General features: G+C 45.4%; 1 protein-coding gene across 1 annotated transcript in view; it reads right to left on the reverse strand.

Moving 5' to 3' along the window:
• HMMR (hyaluronan mediated motility receptor) overlaps positions 1-15,255 on the reverse strand; it is a gene marked incomplete in the record, with an annotated part of 1,493,987 nt that overhangs the window by 197,640 nt on the left and 1,281,092 nt on the right. Inside the window, 1 exon segment of the mRNA XM_044068985.1 lies at positions 7,175-7,351. Within this exon segment, the coding sequence (XP_043924920.1) occupies positions 7,175-7,351 (177 nt within the window).

The raw sequence follows: 15,255 nt of genomic DNA on the forward strand, positions 1-15,255 counted from the left end.
GTCGGCCGAATTCCAAAGTCTAGGTCCGGCGTCGGTTGTCGTCGCTTCTTCCCTGACGTCAGTGCCACAGGGGTATAAAAGAACCAGCCGACGCCATTTTCTTCAGTTTTTCTTGCCCCAGATGTCAGGTGCCCCCAGAAGGAAGGCAAAACATAAATTTATGTAATAAAGCAAATGCAATATAATCAAAAAACAGTAGTTGCAAGCAAATACACCATAAAAGAATACCCCAATGAGGTTGTAAGAGGAGGTGTTAGCCATAAGGCCTGTCCCAAGAGGGGAAGGAGGGAGGGAAACCTGGACTGCAGCTGTATTAGCACTCGAACATCTACATTTATGGTAGGTACAAAACTGTACTATGTTCATCGTGTATACAGCTGCAGTCATAACAGATGGGTAGAATCCCAAAGCTAATAAAGGAGTGGTAGGCACTAAGTGGAGCCAGGATGCCCTGCAAGACTGCAGAGGCAAAGCCCGCTCTAGTTTTGGAGTATAATGGTAGGTGATAGTGCTTGGAGAAAGTAACAGAACTCCAAGTGGCTGCTTCCAAAATATCTTTGGTAGGAACCCCCCTGAGGAAAGCTGCAGAGGTAGCTGTGGCCCTTGTGGAGTGAGAGCTGATGCCTGTAGGTACAGTTTTAACACGAAAAGAGTCACAAAAGCGTATGCAGTGGGCTATCCATTTTGAGATTGTCTGTTTGGAAATAGGTTTCCCTTGAGCACCTGTAGCATAGGACACAGAGTTGTTCTGATTTTCTGAAAGGCTTTATTCTGTCCAAATAATAACGGAGCTGTCTGTGAATGTCCAAGGAATGTAGTAGCATCTCCCCTTTGTTTTGTGGATTAGGGTAAAAGGTAGGTAAGTGGATAGCCTGATTCAAGGCTACCCTGGATACTACCTTTGGCATATATGAAGGATTGGTTCGTAAGGAAACTCTGTCCTGATGGAAAATGATGAAAGACTGCACAGCCATGAGGGCTTGTAGTTCCGAAACCCTGCGTGCTGAGGTGATAGCTAGAAAAAAGGCTGTTTTCCATGACAAATATTGCAGATCTGTTGAAGCAGCTGGCTCAAAAGGAGGCAGGGTTAGTTTTTCTAGAATGAAATTGAGGTCCCAAGCAGGTACTGGTTGCTTCCTTGGGGGTTTTATATTTTTAGTCCCTCTGAGGAACTGTCTTAAGAGAGGGTGAGAGAATAAAGGAGGATCAGTGTTGTACTATGCAGAAATAGCTGAGGCATGGATTTTGGAGGAGGAGAATGAAAGTCCACTGCCTAGCAGCTCGGCTAGGTACTGTAGTATTTGAGGTAAATTCAGTATTCCAGGATTCTGACCATTTTTCTGATTCCAGACACAAAACCGTTTCCATTTTGCGGAGTAGGCTTTTCTAGTAGAAGGCCTTCTGGCCTCCAAAATGACATCCTGCACCTCCTTGGAGAGTAGGGTCTGCTGTGAATTTAAGGAATCCTCCATGCGGCTAGATTGAGTGTTTTCAGCTGACTGTGAAGAGTTTTGAAGTTGTGCTGAGTCAGTAGAACAGGCATCAGGGGTAGGATCCATGGTGGGGAATGCGTCAGGCTCCTCAGGAGTGGGTACCAGTGTTGTCTTGGCAAGTCTGGAGCAATGAGAATCATCTTTGGTCTGTCTGCTCTGGCTTTTAATAGAACTTTGGCCAGTAGTGGAAGAGGTGGAAAGGCATAAACTGTCATTGTTGTCCAACTGAAAGAGAATGCGTCCACTTTCCAGGCCTGTGGATGAAAGGTCCTTGAGCAAAATTTTGTCAATTGGTAATTTCTGTGGGTGGCAAAGAGATCTATGTCTGGTCTTCCCCATGCTTGAATTATCATTGTAAAAACTTGAGGATGCAACTTCCATTCGTGCGGATCTGTCATATTTCTGCTCAGGTTGTCTGCCAGTGTGTTTTCCTTGCCTGGCAGGAATTGTGCTTGAAGTTGGATTTGCAATTCCAGAGCCGTGTTCCAAAGGGACATGGCTAGTCTGCACAGGGGATATGAATCAGTTCCTCCCTGTTTATGTACCACATCACTGTGGTGTTGTCTGTTCTTATCAATAGTTGTCCTGGATGCAGTAGGTCTTTGAAAGCCATAATAGCATTTATTACTGCTAGCATTTCCTTTTGATTGATGTGTAGGTGCTTTTCTTTTTGTGACCATTTGCCCTGAATGCACGGATCTGTCATGTGCGCCCCCCAGGCGTAGTCCGAGGCGTCTGTTGTGATGACTTGATTTGCTTGAGGCTTGCAGAATGGGAGGCCTATGTTTCTTTGGCATGCTTGAGCCCACCACAGAAATTCCTTTTGAAGACATGGAATCAGTGGTATGATTGCTTCCAAACTGTGGCTGTGTTGAGACCATAAGTATTTTAGGTACCATTGAAGTTTCCTCATATGCAGCTTTGCACATGGGATTAGCAGGATGCAAGATGCCATGAATCCCAAAGCCTGCAGGACTTTCCTTGCAGTCAGCCTGGTGAAGGTTGCCAGTTTTCTGAAGTATTGAGTTAATTGCCTTTCTTTCTCTGGCGTGAGGTAAGCCATCTGGGTGTTTGTATCCAAGCTGGCACCCAGGAAAATTATTGTTTGAGAGGGTATTAGTCTCGACTTCTTTTTGTTGACTGTGTATACCAGAGATTTCAACAACAGTATTACAAACGCCAGGTGTTTCAGAAGAGTGCGTTTGCTGTCCGCTTGGATCAGGCAGTCATCCAGATATGGGTATATTTGTATCCCTTGAAGTCTGCAGAAGGCAATTACTAATGCCAGGCATTTCGTGAACACTCTGGGCGCAGTAGATAAGCCAAAGGGCAATGCAGAGAATTGATAATGGGATGAACCTGCAAGACGTCTGAGGTATCTTCTGAAATCTTGTCTGATTGGGACATGCAGGTATGCCTCCTTGAGGTCCAATGTTACCAGCCAAGACTCCTTGCCCAGCATGGGAAAAAGCTGCTGTAATGTGAGCATCTTGAACTTTGGTACGAGTAAATATGTGTTTAGGATGGATAGGTCCAAAATAGGTCTCCAATCTTTGCCCTTCCTTGGTACCAGGAATAGTCTGGAATAAAAACCTTGACCCTGTTCTTGTGCAGGTACCTCTTGAATAGCTTTCATGTCCATGAGATCTGAAATTTGTTTTTGTGCCTCTGCCCTTTGATTGTGTAGCAGGTTTGGCATGCCTCTCGTTTTTGGAAGGGTGTGAAAGTGGAATCTGTAGCCTCTGTCTATAATGTCCAGGATCCATTTGTCTTTTGTGACAATATGCCAATTTTTCGAAAATAATGCCAGTTTTCCACCTAACGGTGCTGCCATTTGAGCCTTGCTTGGCATGCAAAGGGGGAAGTCATTGGGTCTGCTTTCTGAATGGCTGTGAACTATCCTCACCCCCTCTTGGTGTAGGGGTTTGCCATTGTCTGCCTCTAAATGATCCTTGAGATTGCCCTCTGCTGCTCGGGCGCTTGTATCTACCTCTTTGAGGTCTGTCCGTGGCTGGAAAGGACCAATTTTTTGAAGGCCAATTTCTACTGAAACGTGGCGGTTGTACCTGTAGGAAATCTTTCACTGTTTGCAATGATTTTGCCTTTTCCTCCATTTTCTTTAATACCTCCTCAGCTTTAACACCAAACAATACATCTTTTTGAAGAGGTGCATCTAGTAATTTAGCTTTGACATGATCTGGTAAGGTTTGCTCTTTGAGCCAAGCATATCTACGTATGACTGATCCTGTAACAGCAGCTCTACAAGAGGCCTCTAAAGCATCAAAACCACATTGCAAGGTATGTTTACCCACTTGCTCTGCACTATGCAAGAAATCCTGCAACTCCTTCAAGTCTGGTTGTTCAGGTTGTGACATTTTGCTTTCCAACTGAGATAACAAAAACTGTTGATACTTTAACATATGGAACTGACAGTTTAAAGCCCTCATGGTTAAAGTGGCCGAGGTGTATACCTTTTTCCCCATCTTTCTAAAGCTCTGGAATCTCTCTGTAGGTAATGGATTTTTGGTAGTGGAGGCCTTAATTCCCTTGGGACCCTGTGAAATAGTTTCTGGGTCAGCCGCATGGCTTTTGTATAGGAATTGGTGTGAATCAGGAACCCGGTAATACCTGTCAGGCTTGACTGGAGCTGGAGGTAAAGAATCTGGATTAAGGCTGGCCTCTGAATACACATCATCTAGTATGTCTAAGACAGGAGGTATAGCCAGAAGCCTGTGCTGAGGGAGCAAAAGAAAATCCCTGAGCCTTTTCTTGGAGTCTGAGTACTCTTGGCCTTCCCAGTGGAAGTGTTCCCTCAAGGTATGCAAGGTTTCCCCAAAAGAGTAATCCTCAGGGGGGGAGACAGAGGGAATGGGCTCCTCTGCATCAGAATCTTCGAAAGGGGAGTAAGAATGTTCCTGGTCCTCAGAATGTTCTGAAGTATTGGAGGCTTGGTCCAAGGAAGGGTATTCTTCCTCCACTCTGGGCCTTTTGTCTGAGGGGGGTTGAGAACCCCTGATAAGAGTAATCAAATCCTCAGCCATTTTGAGCATCTGCTTTTTAGGCATGGGGCCTTGAGAGGGGCCCTGTGGAGCTTGTCTTTTAGAATGCATGGCTGCTTTAGATTTAGTGTAAGCCTTAATGGAAAAAGAAGGCCTGAAGACACCTTGAGAGGTGGCAGGCTTGTCTGAACTCTGAGTTTCCCGCCAAGAGTGACTTCGTATCTGTAGTCGGGGTGAGGGCCGAAGAGCCTGCGACCTCGGGCACAGAAGACACCGCTAATGAAGTGTCTTCGGTAGTCAGGGGCTGTGTAGGCACCTCGCTGAGAACCGGAGCACATGTAGTCGGCTTTAGCGTGGTGTCAGTAGTCGGACCTCGTATGTCGGTCCTTATCTTTACGTCGTTTACTCAAAATTGGAGTCGGAGTATCCGACGACATGTTGTAATTAAACTTTTTGCCAAAATAGTGTTGGGCGAACTCCGCCCAACACTTAATAGTGCGTCTGTTGAATGTAGCACAAAAACGACAGGCCGAGACGTCGTGGTCTGGGCCTAAGCAAGGTATACAGAGGGAATGGAAATCCTTATGTGGTATTTGCTTCCCACATGAAATGCAATTATTAACTTTGTCTGACATCGGTCTGAGGCAAGAAAAGGTTCCCCAACGGGGTACTTAGCTTTCAAGAAGTCTTCGGTTGAGAAATATTCGTAATCTCAGGAGCTGGCCGACCGGCACTTGTGAACTACTTTTGCTTCGGGCACCGCGCGGCAAGAAAGACTGAAGAAAATGGCGTCGGCTGGTTCTTTTATACCCCTGTCGCACTGACGTCAAGGAAGAAGCGACAACAACCGACGCCAGACCTAGACTTTGTAATTCGGCCGACCGAGGACCCGCCTGACGGCAGGAGAACCCATCTGTTATGACTGCAGCTGTATGCACGATGAACATCTGCTTTGAGCACCACGCAGAAAGAAAGACTGAATAAAATGGCGTCGGCTGCATGTTTTATACCCCTGACGACCTGACGTCATGGAAGAGGAGACCGCAAATGATACAGGACCCAAGACTTTGTTATTCTGGCCGACTGAGGGCAACCTGCCAGCAGATAACCCAAATGTAATGACTGCAACAGTGAAACACGAAGAACATCAGTCCCCTAGCATAACCCTCGGGCAAGTTTACTTCTTAGGTAAGAGTTCTTATTTAATTGCAGCTCACTTGCTAACATCCTTAAGCTTTAGCTTCTAAGGCACGTTAGATTTCCACCCTCACTTCAAGCAGACAGCAGAGATATTCTTAGTGGTTGTGTATACTATGAAGATCAGCTAAGCAGTACCATGCTTGCAATGTAGTCAGGGGCTCATTATGGGTAGGTCAGGAAATGCTACAGTTTTACTGCCTAGAAGGGGAATGTCCTGCTGGAGGGAATGGAGAAACTTACTGTGCTCTCTGCTCAAGTACACAATAACCTGCATCTGCCCCAGCCTGCAACAGAATAAGGATTAGGAGTTTGACAAGTTAATTTCAAGTAGGCTCTTGGGGGGGGGGTACTAATCAAAAAGCTTTAACCAATATGACATTTCAAGGTGAACGGAATCAACATACATGGCATAGCAAGCTCGGATGCTCATAAGCCTACTACTTATTATACAGCAGGAACGTCTTATTGTAATTGTTAATGTCTGTTATGTACTTCGCAGATGAAGATGCTAGTTGTCTACTGATATACTATGTTCATCTGTAACTATGTTTGTAATTAATTGCTATGTTAATCAAATTGTTAATTGCTATGTAAAGCCAATGTAACTACTGCCTGTATATTTTAACTGTGGAGCTTTTCTCCCCGGGCTACCACTGAAAAGGGACCTACATCCAGTCGGACACTCCCGGTCAACAAATGTAAATAAAATAAATGGCATTCCTTCCCTTTATATTCTGGCTAATGCTCTGTGATAACAGGACTTAATGAGGGGAGGTAAAAATGAAATGGTAATCAATGTCATGAAATGTTCAGCCAGACAGCACAAGCTAAGGAATGATGGATGCTTGAATAAGATACTGCAACAGCCACTGAGAACCTAAAGATGATCATAACCCACCTGAGGTTAACAGATTGCAGTACTAGGGATTCAAAATCAAATTGCTTTTACAGTTCTGATTAAATAATTTGCCTGTCTAGTAGGCAAGCATTGCTTAATTATTTATTTATTTAATATTTGCTTACAGGGAAAGTCTGACTGGACAAAGCCCATTTTCAGCAGAGGTCCAGGGAGCAACACTTTAGACACACGTCTTGTCGGGAGGACATGTAGACTGCGGCTCTGAAGGCACCCCAACAGAGAACTGAACTGGAGGACATCTTGGTGTGAGGTGACAATGCTAACCACTGCACTGCCCTAGTGTCAGCAAACAGATTAAGCAGAAGTTTATATAAACCACTGTACAACTCTCATGGTCATGTACGGCAAATACAATTTTTTTTTAGTAAGAAACGTCAGAAAACATAAGTAAACTTGTGTGAACCCACTCTGCTAAACTCACTGATGTGCAGATAAATGGTTTTAGCATTCAACTTGCAGGCTGAGACTGGCCTCTTAGAAGTTGTTTTGCTATCTCTCTCTTGTACTCTAATAATAATACTAAGAAAACTTACTCTAAGGCTTCTAAAACTTTAGATCCAAACCTGTTTAAGCGTGGAGTTTTCATCTTTCAGCTTCTGAACATGCTTTATCTTCTGCTTCTGGTTCTGATGACCTAACAGCTTGGCATAAGCATCACTCAGTCTGTTGAGCTCCTCCTGGGCAGCACCATGTTCATTTAGGATGGCATTTTTCTCTGCTTCATATGCATCCAGTTGTTGCTATTGGCAATAAAAACACAAGGATAACACTGGAAGAATGAACTACTGTATAATCAGTTATTAGCTGTAACATTCCTCTGCAGTCTTTCAACTACAGGACAGCATCAACTGTTACTCAAGTTATGAAAACATTCAAGAAACTTCTGACTAGAATTAATAGTGCCACACAGCAGCTTTCGAGCTCCTTAGACCCTGCCACAAAAGAGCAGAGTCCATTTACTGTAAAGCCACATCAAGATCAGGCGTTTACACACGAGACAAAGATGCAAAGTACTGTACACACATCTTTTCCTCGAACAGTACTGTTGGCAGCTAACACCTTCAAACAGGCAGGGATGGCTCTAGGTTCAAATGAAATAAAACATGCTCAAAAACCTAGAGGAGTAACATTACTTACAGAATGAGCATTATTGGTCAACAAGTTGCAGGCATTTAATGTCTTAAGCTGGCAGAATCTCATTTTCCAGAGGATTATGCATGCTGATTACAAAAATTATTCTTAAAATGACGGGTGTGTGTAGTGCAACATGTATACTAATTTTATCACTTGATACAAAAGGGAAACACAGTGGATTAATTGATAGAAAATAGAAGTTATGTTCTTACCATAACGTTCCATGTGAGTTGTTCATCTCACCTTCATTCTTACACATGGGTTCGGAGCCGATCCATCAGCTCCGAGTCGGCCTCTTTTACAAGCTGAAGATCTCAGAGTAGCTCGAGGCCAGGTCCCTATCCCATGATGCTCTCTGTCCTACCTCAGATCTAGTTTGCAGATCCCTTCATGTAACAGATATAACACACAACATATACTCCAACCGGAGTAAGAAGTCACAGAACAAGACCCATCAGACCACAAAAGTCTTGCTCGTTCTTCGAGAACCTGGAGGGGGAAGGCGGGATGGAACTTAAGAATGAAGGCGAGATGAACAACTCACGTGGAACGTTATAGTAAGAACATAACTTCTTTATATGAAGTTGTTCAATCTCGCCGTTCATTCTTACACATGGGTAGAGTCACAAACACCCTAATCCTAGGTGGCTCACAGGAGTACATTCCTGAGGACAGTGGAACCAAAGGAAACCCTGTCCACTTTGTAATGAGTGATAAAGGTATAGGGCTTAGACCAAGTGGCAGCTGCACATACAGTATCCAAAGGCAATCGAGCCGCAGAAGTGTAAACAGCCCTAGTGGAATGCGCTTTCACGCCATACTCTAATGGTTGGTTCGCTGAGGAGTATGTAAATTTAATGCAGTCAGTTAACCATTTGGAAAGGGTAACAGACACTGGTAGCCTTTTCTTAGTGTCAGCATGAGAGAAAGTTGTTCAGATTTCCGAAATTCCTTTGTTCTGTCCAAACAGAATCTCAATTGTCTGTGAACCTCAAGTTTATGCAACATGTACTCCAACTTGTTAGAATGGTTACTGAAAAAGGCTGGAAGTTCAATAGTTTGATTCAGGTTAGTCTCGGAGCACACCTTTTGGAAGGAATGAAGGATTAGTCCTCAAGTTACACTCGGTCTGGGATGAAACACCAAATATGGGGGTTTGATAGACATGGCTTGAAGCTCGGACACTCTACGTGCTGAGGTAATGGCTACCAAGAAAATAGTTTTCCAAGAGAGGAATTTTAAATGGCAGATTGATGCAGGCTCAAAGGGTGGAAGAATAATCCACAACAGCACAAAATTTAGATTCCAGGGAGTAAAAGGTTGCCTAACAGGTGGCCTCAGATGAATAGTACCCTTTAAGAAGGCCCTACATAATCTGTGAGACATGAAATTAGAACCTTCAGATCAGAGGTGAAAGTTTGAAATTGCAGCCAGCTGAACTCTTATAGTGGCAGCTGCAGCACCTTCATGAAAAAGTTTAGATAGAAATTCCAGAATACTAGCAATTGGGGCAACATAAGGATCAATGTTACTCTAGGAGGCCCAAAGGGCAAATCGCTTCCATTTGCTGGCATACAACTTTCTAGTGTAGGACTTATGTGAAGATACAAGAATATGCTGTAACTCTGAAGAAAAGTCATGCAACCTGGCTAGGTTGGGAATCAGAGCAACCAAGCTGTCAGTCTGAGGGAATGAAGGGAAGGATGGAGGGCCCCTGACAAATGAACTGGGTCCAGAATCCAAGGTTCCTCCAATTGATAGAGTTGAAGGAAGGGAAACCATGTGTCGAGGCCAAAAGGGGGCCTATAAGGATTACAGTCCTTACCAGGGCTTTGGTATTCTGTAAGAATTTCGGAATCAGGGGAGTTGGTGGAAAAGCATATAGGAGTCCTGGGGGCCAATTGTGTACAAGCGAGTCCCATGGGCTGTCCCCTGGTGGGGGATTTAGGAAAAAGTAGCTTCTGCATTTGGCATTCATAGTGGATGCAAACAGGTCGCAGCAAGGCTGGCCCCATCTGCAGAAAATCATCTCTGCAACCTCATCTTTGAGAGACCACTCATGCGTAACAGAAGGGCTCTGCTCAGTTTGTCCGCAATCACATTGGAGTTCCCCAGTATATGCATTGCTATCAGAAAGCACCCGGTGGATACCACCCACTGCCAAATTCTCAAGGTCTCTCGACATAGAGGTAAGATTTGGTCCCCCCATGTCTGTCTGTATTGCAATCGTCGCCAGAGGAAGAGTCGTGGAAGTGCTGCAACGCAAAAAGCACCGCTCTCAGCTCCAGATCATTGATATGCAAGTGTGACCGTTTCCGACCAGGTGCCTTGGGCTGTTCTTCCCTGAAAAAGCCCCTCCCACCCTATCAGAGAAGCATCCGTGGTCACAGTGGCTGACGGCGGGTGAGAAACAAATGGTCGACCTACTGTAACCTGGTGGCTGGTCAACCACCAGCGGAGATCCTTCTTGCAAGAGTCTATAATCATTATTAAGAATGACATGAAGTTGTTGGTAAGACCACTGGGTGAAGAGCAACCATTGAAGAATCCTCATATTCCTCATAGGGGTAGGGAGGGTGGCCTAATGATTAAGGTGTTTGCCTTGCAAACACAACGTGCAGGGGTTGAGTGTCAAGGGATAATTGGATAGGCTTAAAAAATGGCTCACAAGGGCAATTAGCTTAGTACTAACCTATATACCTATATGCATACGCCCCAGAGGAACTGCTATGAGCATGGCTGCCATGGTACCTAATAGTTTCAATACTTGAGAGGCCAGTACTTTTCTCTGCAAAAGGTGAGATACCTGGTTTCGAAGAGTGGCTAATCTGTCCAGAGGCAATTTTACCGTGGCAGTGGTGGTGTCTAATTCTGCTCCGATAAAGGAGATACTCTGCGATGGCAACAACGTAGACTTGTCTAAATTTACAGTTAAGCCTAACTGAGGGCAGAGATTGAGTGTGTGATCCCTGGACAAAATTAGTTGATGCCTGGAGGCAGCGGTAAGGTGCCAGTCCAGATAAGAAAACACACTGAATCCTGGACGCCTCAGATGAGCCGTAACCACTGCCATGCATTTGGTAAACACTCTAGGGGCTGTTGTGAGGCCAAAGGGCAGTGCTCGGAATTGGTAGTGACTGGATCCCAGCCAGAAACGCAAGTGATCTCTGGATGGTCTGGCTATTTTGATACAATAGTACGCATCCTTGAGATCTATAGAGCACATCCAATTGCCCATTCTGAGGAACGGGAGGATCGACTGAAGCGTGACCATCTGGAACTTCTTTACGAATGTGTCGAGTCTGCTGAGGTCCAAGATGGGCCTCCAGTCCCCTTGTCTTCTTTGTAACTAAAGAATCTGGAGGCCCATCTTGGACCTCAGCAGACTCAACACATTCGTAAAGAAGCTCCGGATGGTAAAGAAGTTCAGGTCCTATCAGGTCTGCTGGGACTGGCTGGATGACTTTTCCTGCAGCCTCTGGATTTCTATGGCTGCCTGATCCCTGAGACTGGGTGGAACGTCTGGGATTTTCTTTCGAACAGGTGTGGTTTTCTAGAAATGGAATGATGTAACCTCTGGTAACAATGCTTTATACCAAAGAATCTTTTATAATTCCTAGCCAGGCATCCAGATACAAAGACAAGCAACCCCCGACTGCCTCCAGAGTAGGACAGTCGGGCCTCCTTTCAGGAACGCTGGTAGAGCTTACCAAAGAAATGATCCCCGTCGCCCTGGTTTTGCAGACCCCTCTGCTGCCGGGGAAGCGTCTTCCATTATTACCCCCCTCCTCTGCCCCTTGAGGGGGGTTCACTATATGTGTTCTGGAAAGCTCCTTGGGACTTCTGGAACCACATTTTTCCACCTTTCTGCCCTTTGGGGAATGGTCTAGTAGGGGTGGAAAAATGGACTCCTACGGCAGATAGAGTCTTTCCATCTTGTTCACACCTAGTGAGAATCTCCTTGACTTTGGGACCGAAAAGAGACAAGCTATCGAATGGGGTGTTAACAAAAGAAGACTTGAAGGCTTCCGCAAAGGAGCATAAGCGCATCCAGGAAAGTCTCCGAAGAGCTATTGCTTAACCCGCTGCCCAACTCGAACCATCAGCTGCATAGGAAATAAGCCGCATGGATGAGTTAACTATGGAATTAAGGGTATTGAGTTGGGTTGTCACCTTCTCAGAGACACCTCCATCTGTACTACCGCCTGCAGAGCATCTCCGAGCTCTTTTAGGAGATCTCTTTGAAGACTGGTAAAATGAGTCAAGTAGTTGAGCGATTGCATAGCAAAGGTCGCAGAACTAAAGATGTGTTTCCGGTACCTGTCCATAGTCCTGGAATCTCTATTAGGAGGACGGACAGTAGAAGTGGTTTCAGACATCTCTTCCTTGGTGGCTGCCGCCACCACCACCATGTTATCAACCGGCACTCCCTTAGTGAGTAACATCTTATCTTAGGGAATGTGATAAACTTGTTGGGCCTCTGAGGGACAGGTTCCATAGTATCAGAAGACTCCCAAGCCCTTTGAGCAACCAATTCCATTAGTTCATCGAAGGGCAGAATCACCCAGGAGGTGGAACGTTGAGACCCAAAGGCCTTCAGCAGCACAGACTCATCCTCACTAGGGCGAATGGACTGCCAGTCACCCCTCTGCTTCAGGACCTCCAGGACATCAGCAAAGGAGATATCCTCCAAGGGAGACCATGGGGACCCTTCTGACTCCTCTAAGTCTGTGTCTGATGTCAGACACTCCTGTGGGGGAGGGAGTCCAAATGCCTCCTCTTGCAAAGTTTCTTCCTGGGAACCTCATCAGTGGGGGCTTCTGGTGAGGTCTCAGTAGAACATGGGTCACCCAATGGGGTTACCTGAGGCTCTGGGTCTCGACACTTCACGGGAACCTGCGATGTAGAGGTAGAAAGTGGCACTTTAGGGGGAGGAGGAGGGCCCTGACTATGTGTCTTGGACAACATAAACCTTCTCATAGCATCGAAGGCTCCACTGCTCCGACCAGAGGAAGCAGCCGGTTCCGATGAAGACTGCAACCTCCCCGGCGCCGAGACAGTGGGCTCTGGACCCTAAGGAAGGAGCCAAGCTCATCCGCACCGACAGTCCATGAGGAAGAGTGGGAACAGACACATCGGTTCGACTCCCCCCCCCCCCAGAGACAACCAGAGTGTCGGCTCCCAGACTCTTCAAAGGGTACCGAAGAAGTTAGGGTTGACTGAGCTGATAACAGTGGAACAGGCCTCGGCTTCGAAGGCTCCACAATCAATCCCCCTCCCCCGGCTCCGAAGGCCCTTCTCAGCTCGGAGTAGTAGTAGTCACAACAGGTGCAATGGTCTTAGGCTCCAAATCAGTTGGGTCGAAGCCGATAATTTGGCCAATGCCGGGTTCTCAAGAAGCCTCTGCACCACATCCACATCAGAAAGGGTTCTCGAGGAACGAGTCGAAGGAACCGAAGAAGCCACCAATTAAAGGATGGGAGACCTTATGGTCTCGGAGACCAGCTCCAAAACCAGGGACTGGCTCCAAAACACTGGCTCGGTGCACAGCTCTGAAGACTGCGGAGCCGGAGACCGCACCTTCACAGCATGGCTTGGAGCCGATGACTTGAGATCCGAGGAAGTTCTGGAAGACTTCGACCCCTTTGACGACTTGGAAGTCTGGTCGGCCTTGTCCAAGGACTCTTGAAAATCAGTTTTCAGCAAGCTTCTATCCACTAGCTTTTTTTCTCTGTTCTAGCAGAATCAGTCTACTAAAAGAGTGGCAGACAGAGCAATCCTCCTGGAGGTGAATGGGCCCTAAGCAATAAACACAATCGACATGGGAGTCCGTGATAAGACATTTTCTGCCCGCATTTTGGGCACTTTTTAAAGCCGGATTTCTGCTTTTCTCTTTGATCAGTCATACTCGCAAGAAAAAACAACAGTATGCACCAAACAACAAATATTGAGTTAGTCTGACAACTATAGCACACACACACACACACACACAGCAAACACCAACAGTAGAAACACTGCAAAGTTAACTATAAATTCTAACTGTATAAGATTATCTACCAAACATGCTAATTATCGCAAAAAACTAGCAAAAACTAACTATAAAGCTTAACTTTCTAAGAACTATTTAAACACACTAAAAAGGATAGGGAACTCGTTAATTAACTAAAGCATGGCCAAAGGCCTAACAGCACCCGCTCTTAAAAGGGACAAAAATCTCATTAGTACAACAAAATGCTGAGCTAAACAAAGGTTAAACAGCCCAACAAAAGCAGTCTAAACAGAAAACTGGAAAAACTTAGCTATGTTGGTACAATAAGTAGAAAAATTTCCACTATACTGGCCCGAGCTCTCCAACGACCTCCTATCAGTTGCAGTGGCAAACTAGATCTGGGGTAGGACATAGAGCATCATGGGATAGGGACCTGGCCTAGAGCTACTCTGAGATCTTCAGCTTGTAAAAGCGGCCGACTCAGAGCCGATGGATCGGCTCCGAACCCTTGTGCAAGAATCAACAGCGAGATTGAACTTCACATCAACAAATTTACATGATTCTGCATCCAGAGATTTATAAAAGGCCAAAAGTCATAAGGTTACGTCCTTTGGCATTAACATGCCAGACAAGTCCTACTCCTGGGATTACAATACAAATGATGCCCAGTACGACTGGCATTATAATACAAATGTCCAGGACCAAGTGACAACAGCAAAAATATACAATGAAGACAGTCTTAAAGCAAATAATGGAATCAGCCATACCCCTGGTAGAACCTCTGACATTACTTTCCAGCAGCCAGTCAGCTGTGACATGGCAAAAAAAGAAGTTATGTCCTTACCATAACATTCAATCTGTGTGGTCGATCATCATTCATTTTTGATGAATAGGACTCCGTTCTGACCCCTCGGAACTGGCTCAGCTGTTAGACATCTTGTGCCAGCCAAAAACTCTCGAGCTAAGACTATACTCATAACACCTTTCTCCATTACCTCAGCTAGAGTCTGCAGCTAAGGAAAGAACAGAAGCCCTGTCTAAATTGAAACCGAACCTCCTCCCAAAACAAAGGTTCAAACCACCAGAAGTCTTTGGGGGGACTGGAGGGTGGGATGCCAAGAATGAATGAAGATAGACAACACAGATGAAATGTTATAAGCACAAATTCTTTATCTGATGTTGTCAATAGTCATTCATTCTTGATGAATGGGACAGAGTCCCCATCTGCTTTAGATCCTGGGTGGCCCTAAGGAAGGATATTCCTGAGCACCATAGAGCCAAGGATGCTCTTCCCCTAGAGGCCATATCCAATTTGTAATGGGTGATAAGGTATGGGGGGAGTAAGCCCATGTTGCGGCTGCAGAAATTTCTTCCATGGAAACCTTAAAATGCAAAACAGCTGAAGTCAATACAGATCTGGTGGAATGTGAATTAACTGGTACAGGCAACTTGCAGTCATTATGATTGTAAACTAAAGTAATACAGTCCCTAAGCCATTTTGATAAGGTAATTTTCGAGACT

Source organism: Protopterus annectens, chromosome 4.part0 (assembly GCF_019279795.1).
Source record: "Protopterus annectens isolate FY-2018-M chromosome 4.part0, PAN1.0, whole genome shotgun sequence".
In the NCBI taxonomy this organism is placed as follows: domain Eukaryota; kingdom Metazoa; phylum Chordata; order Ceratodontiformes; family Protopteridae; genus Protopterus; species Protopterus annectens.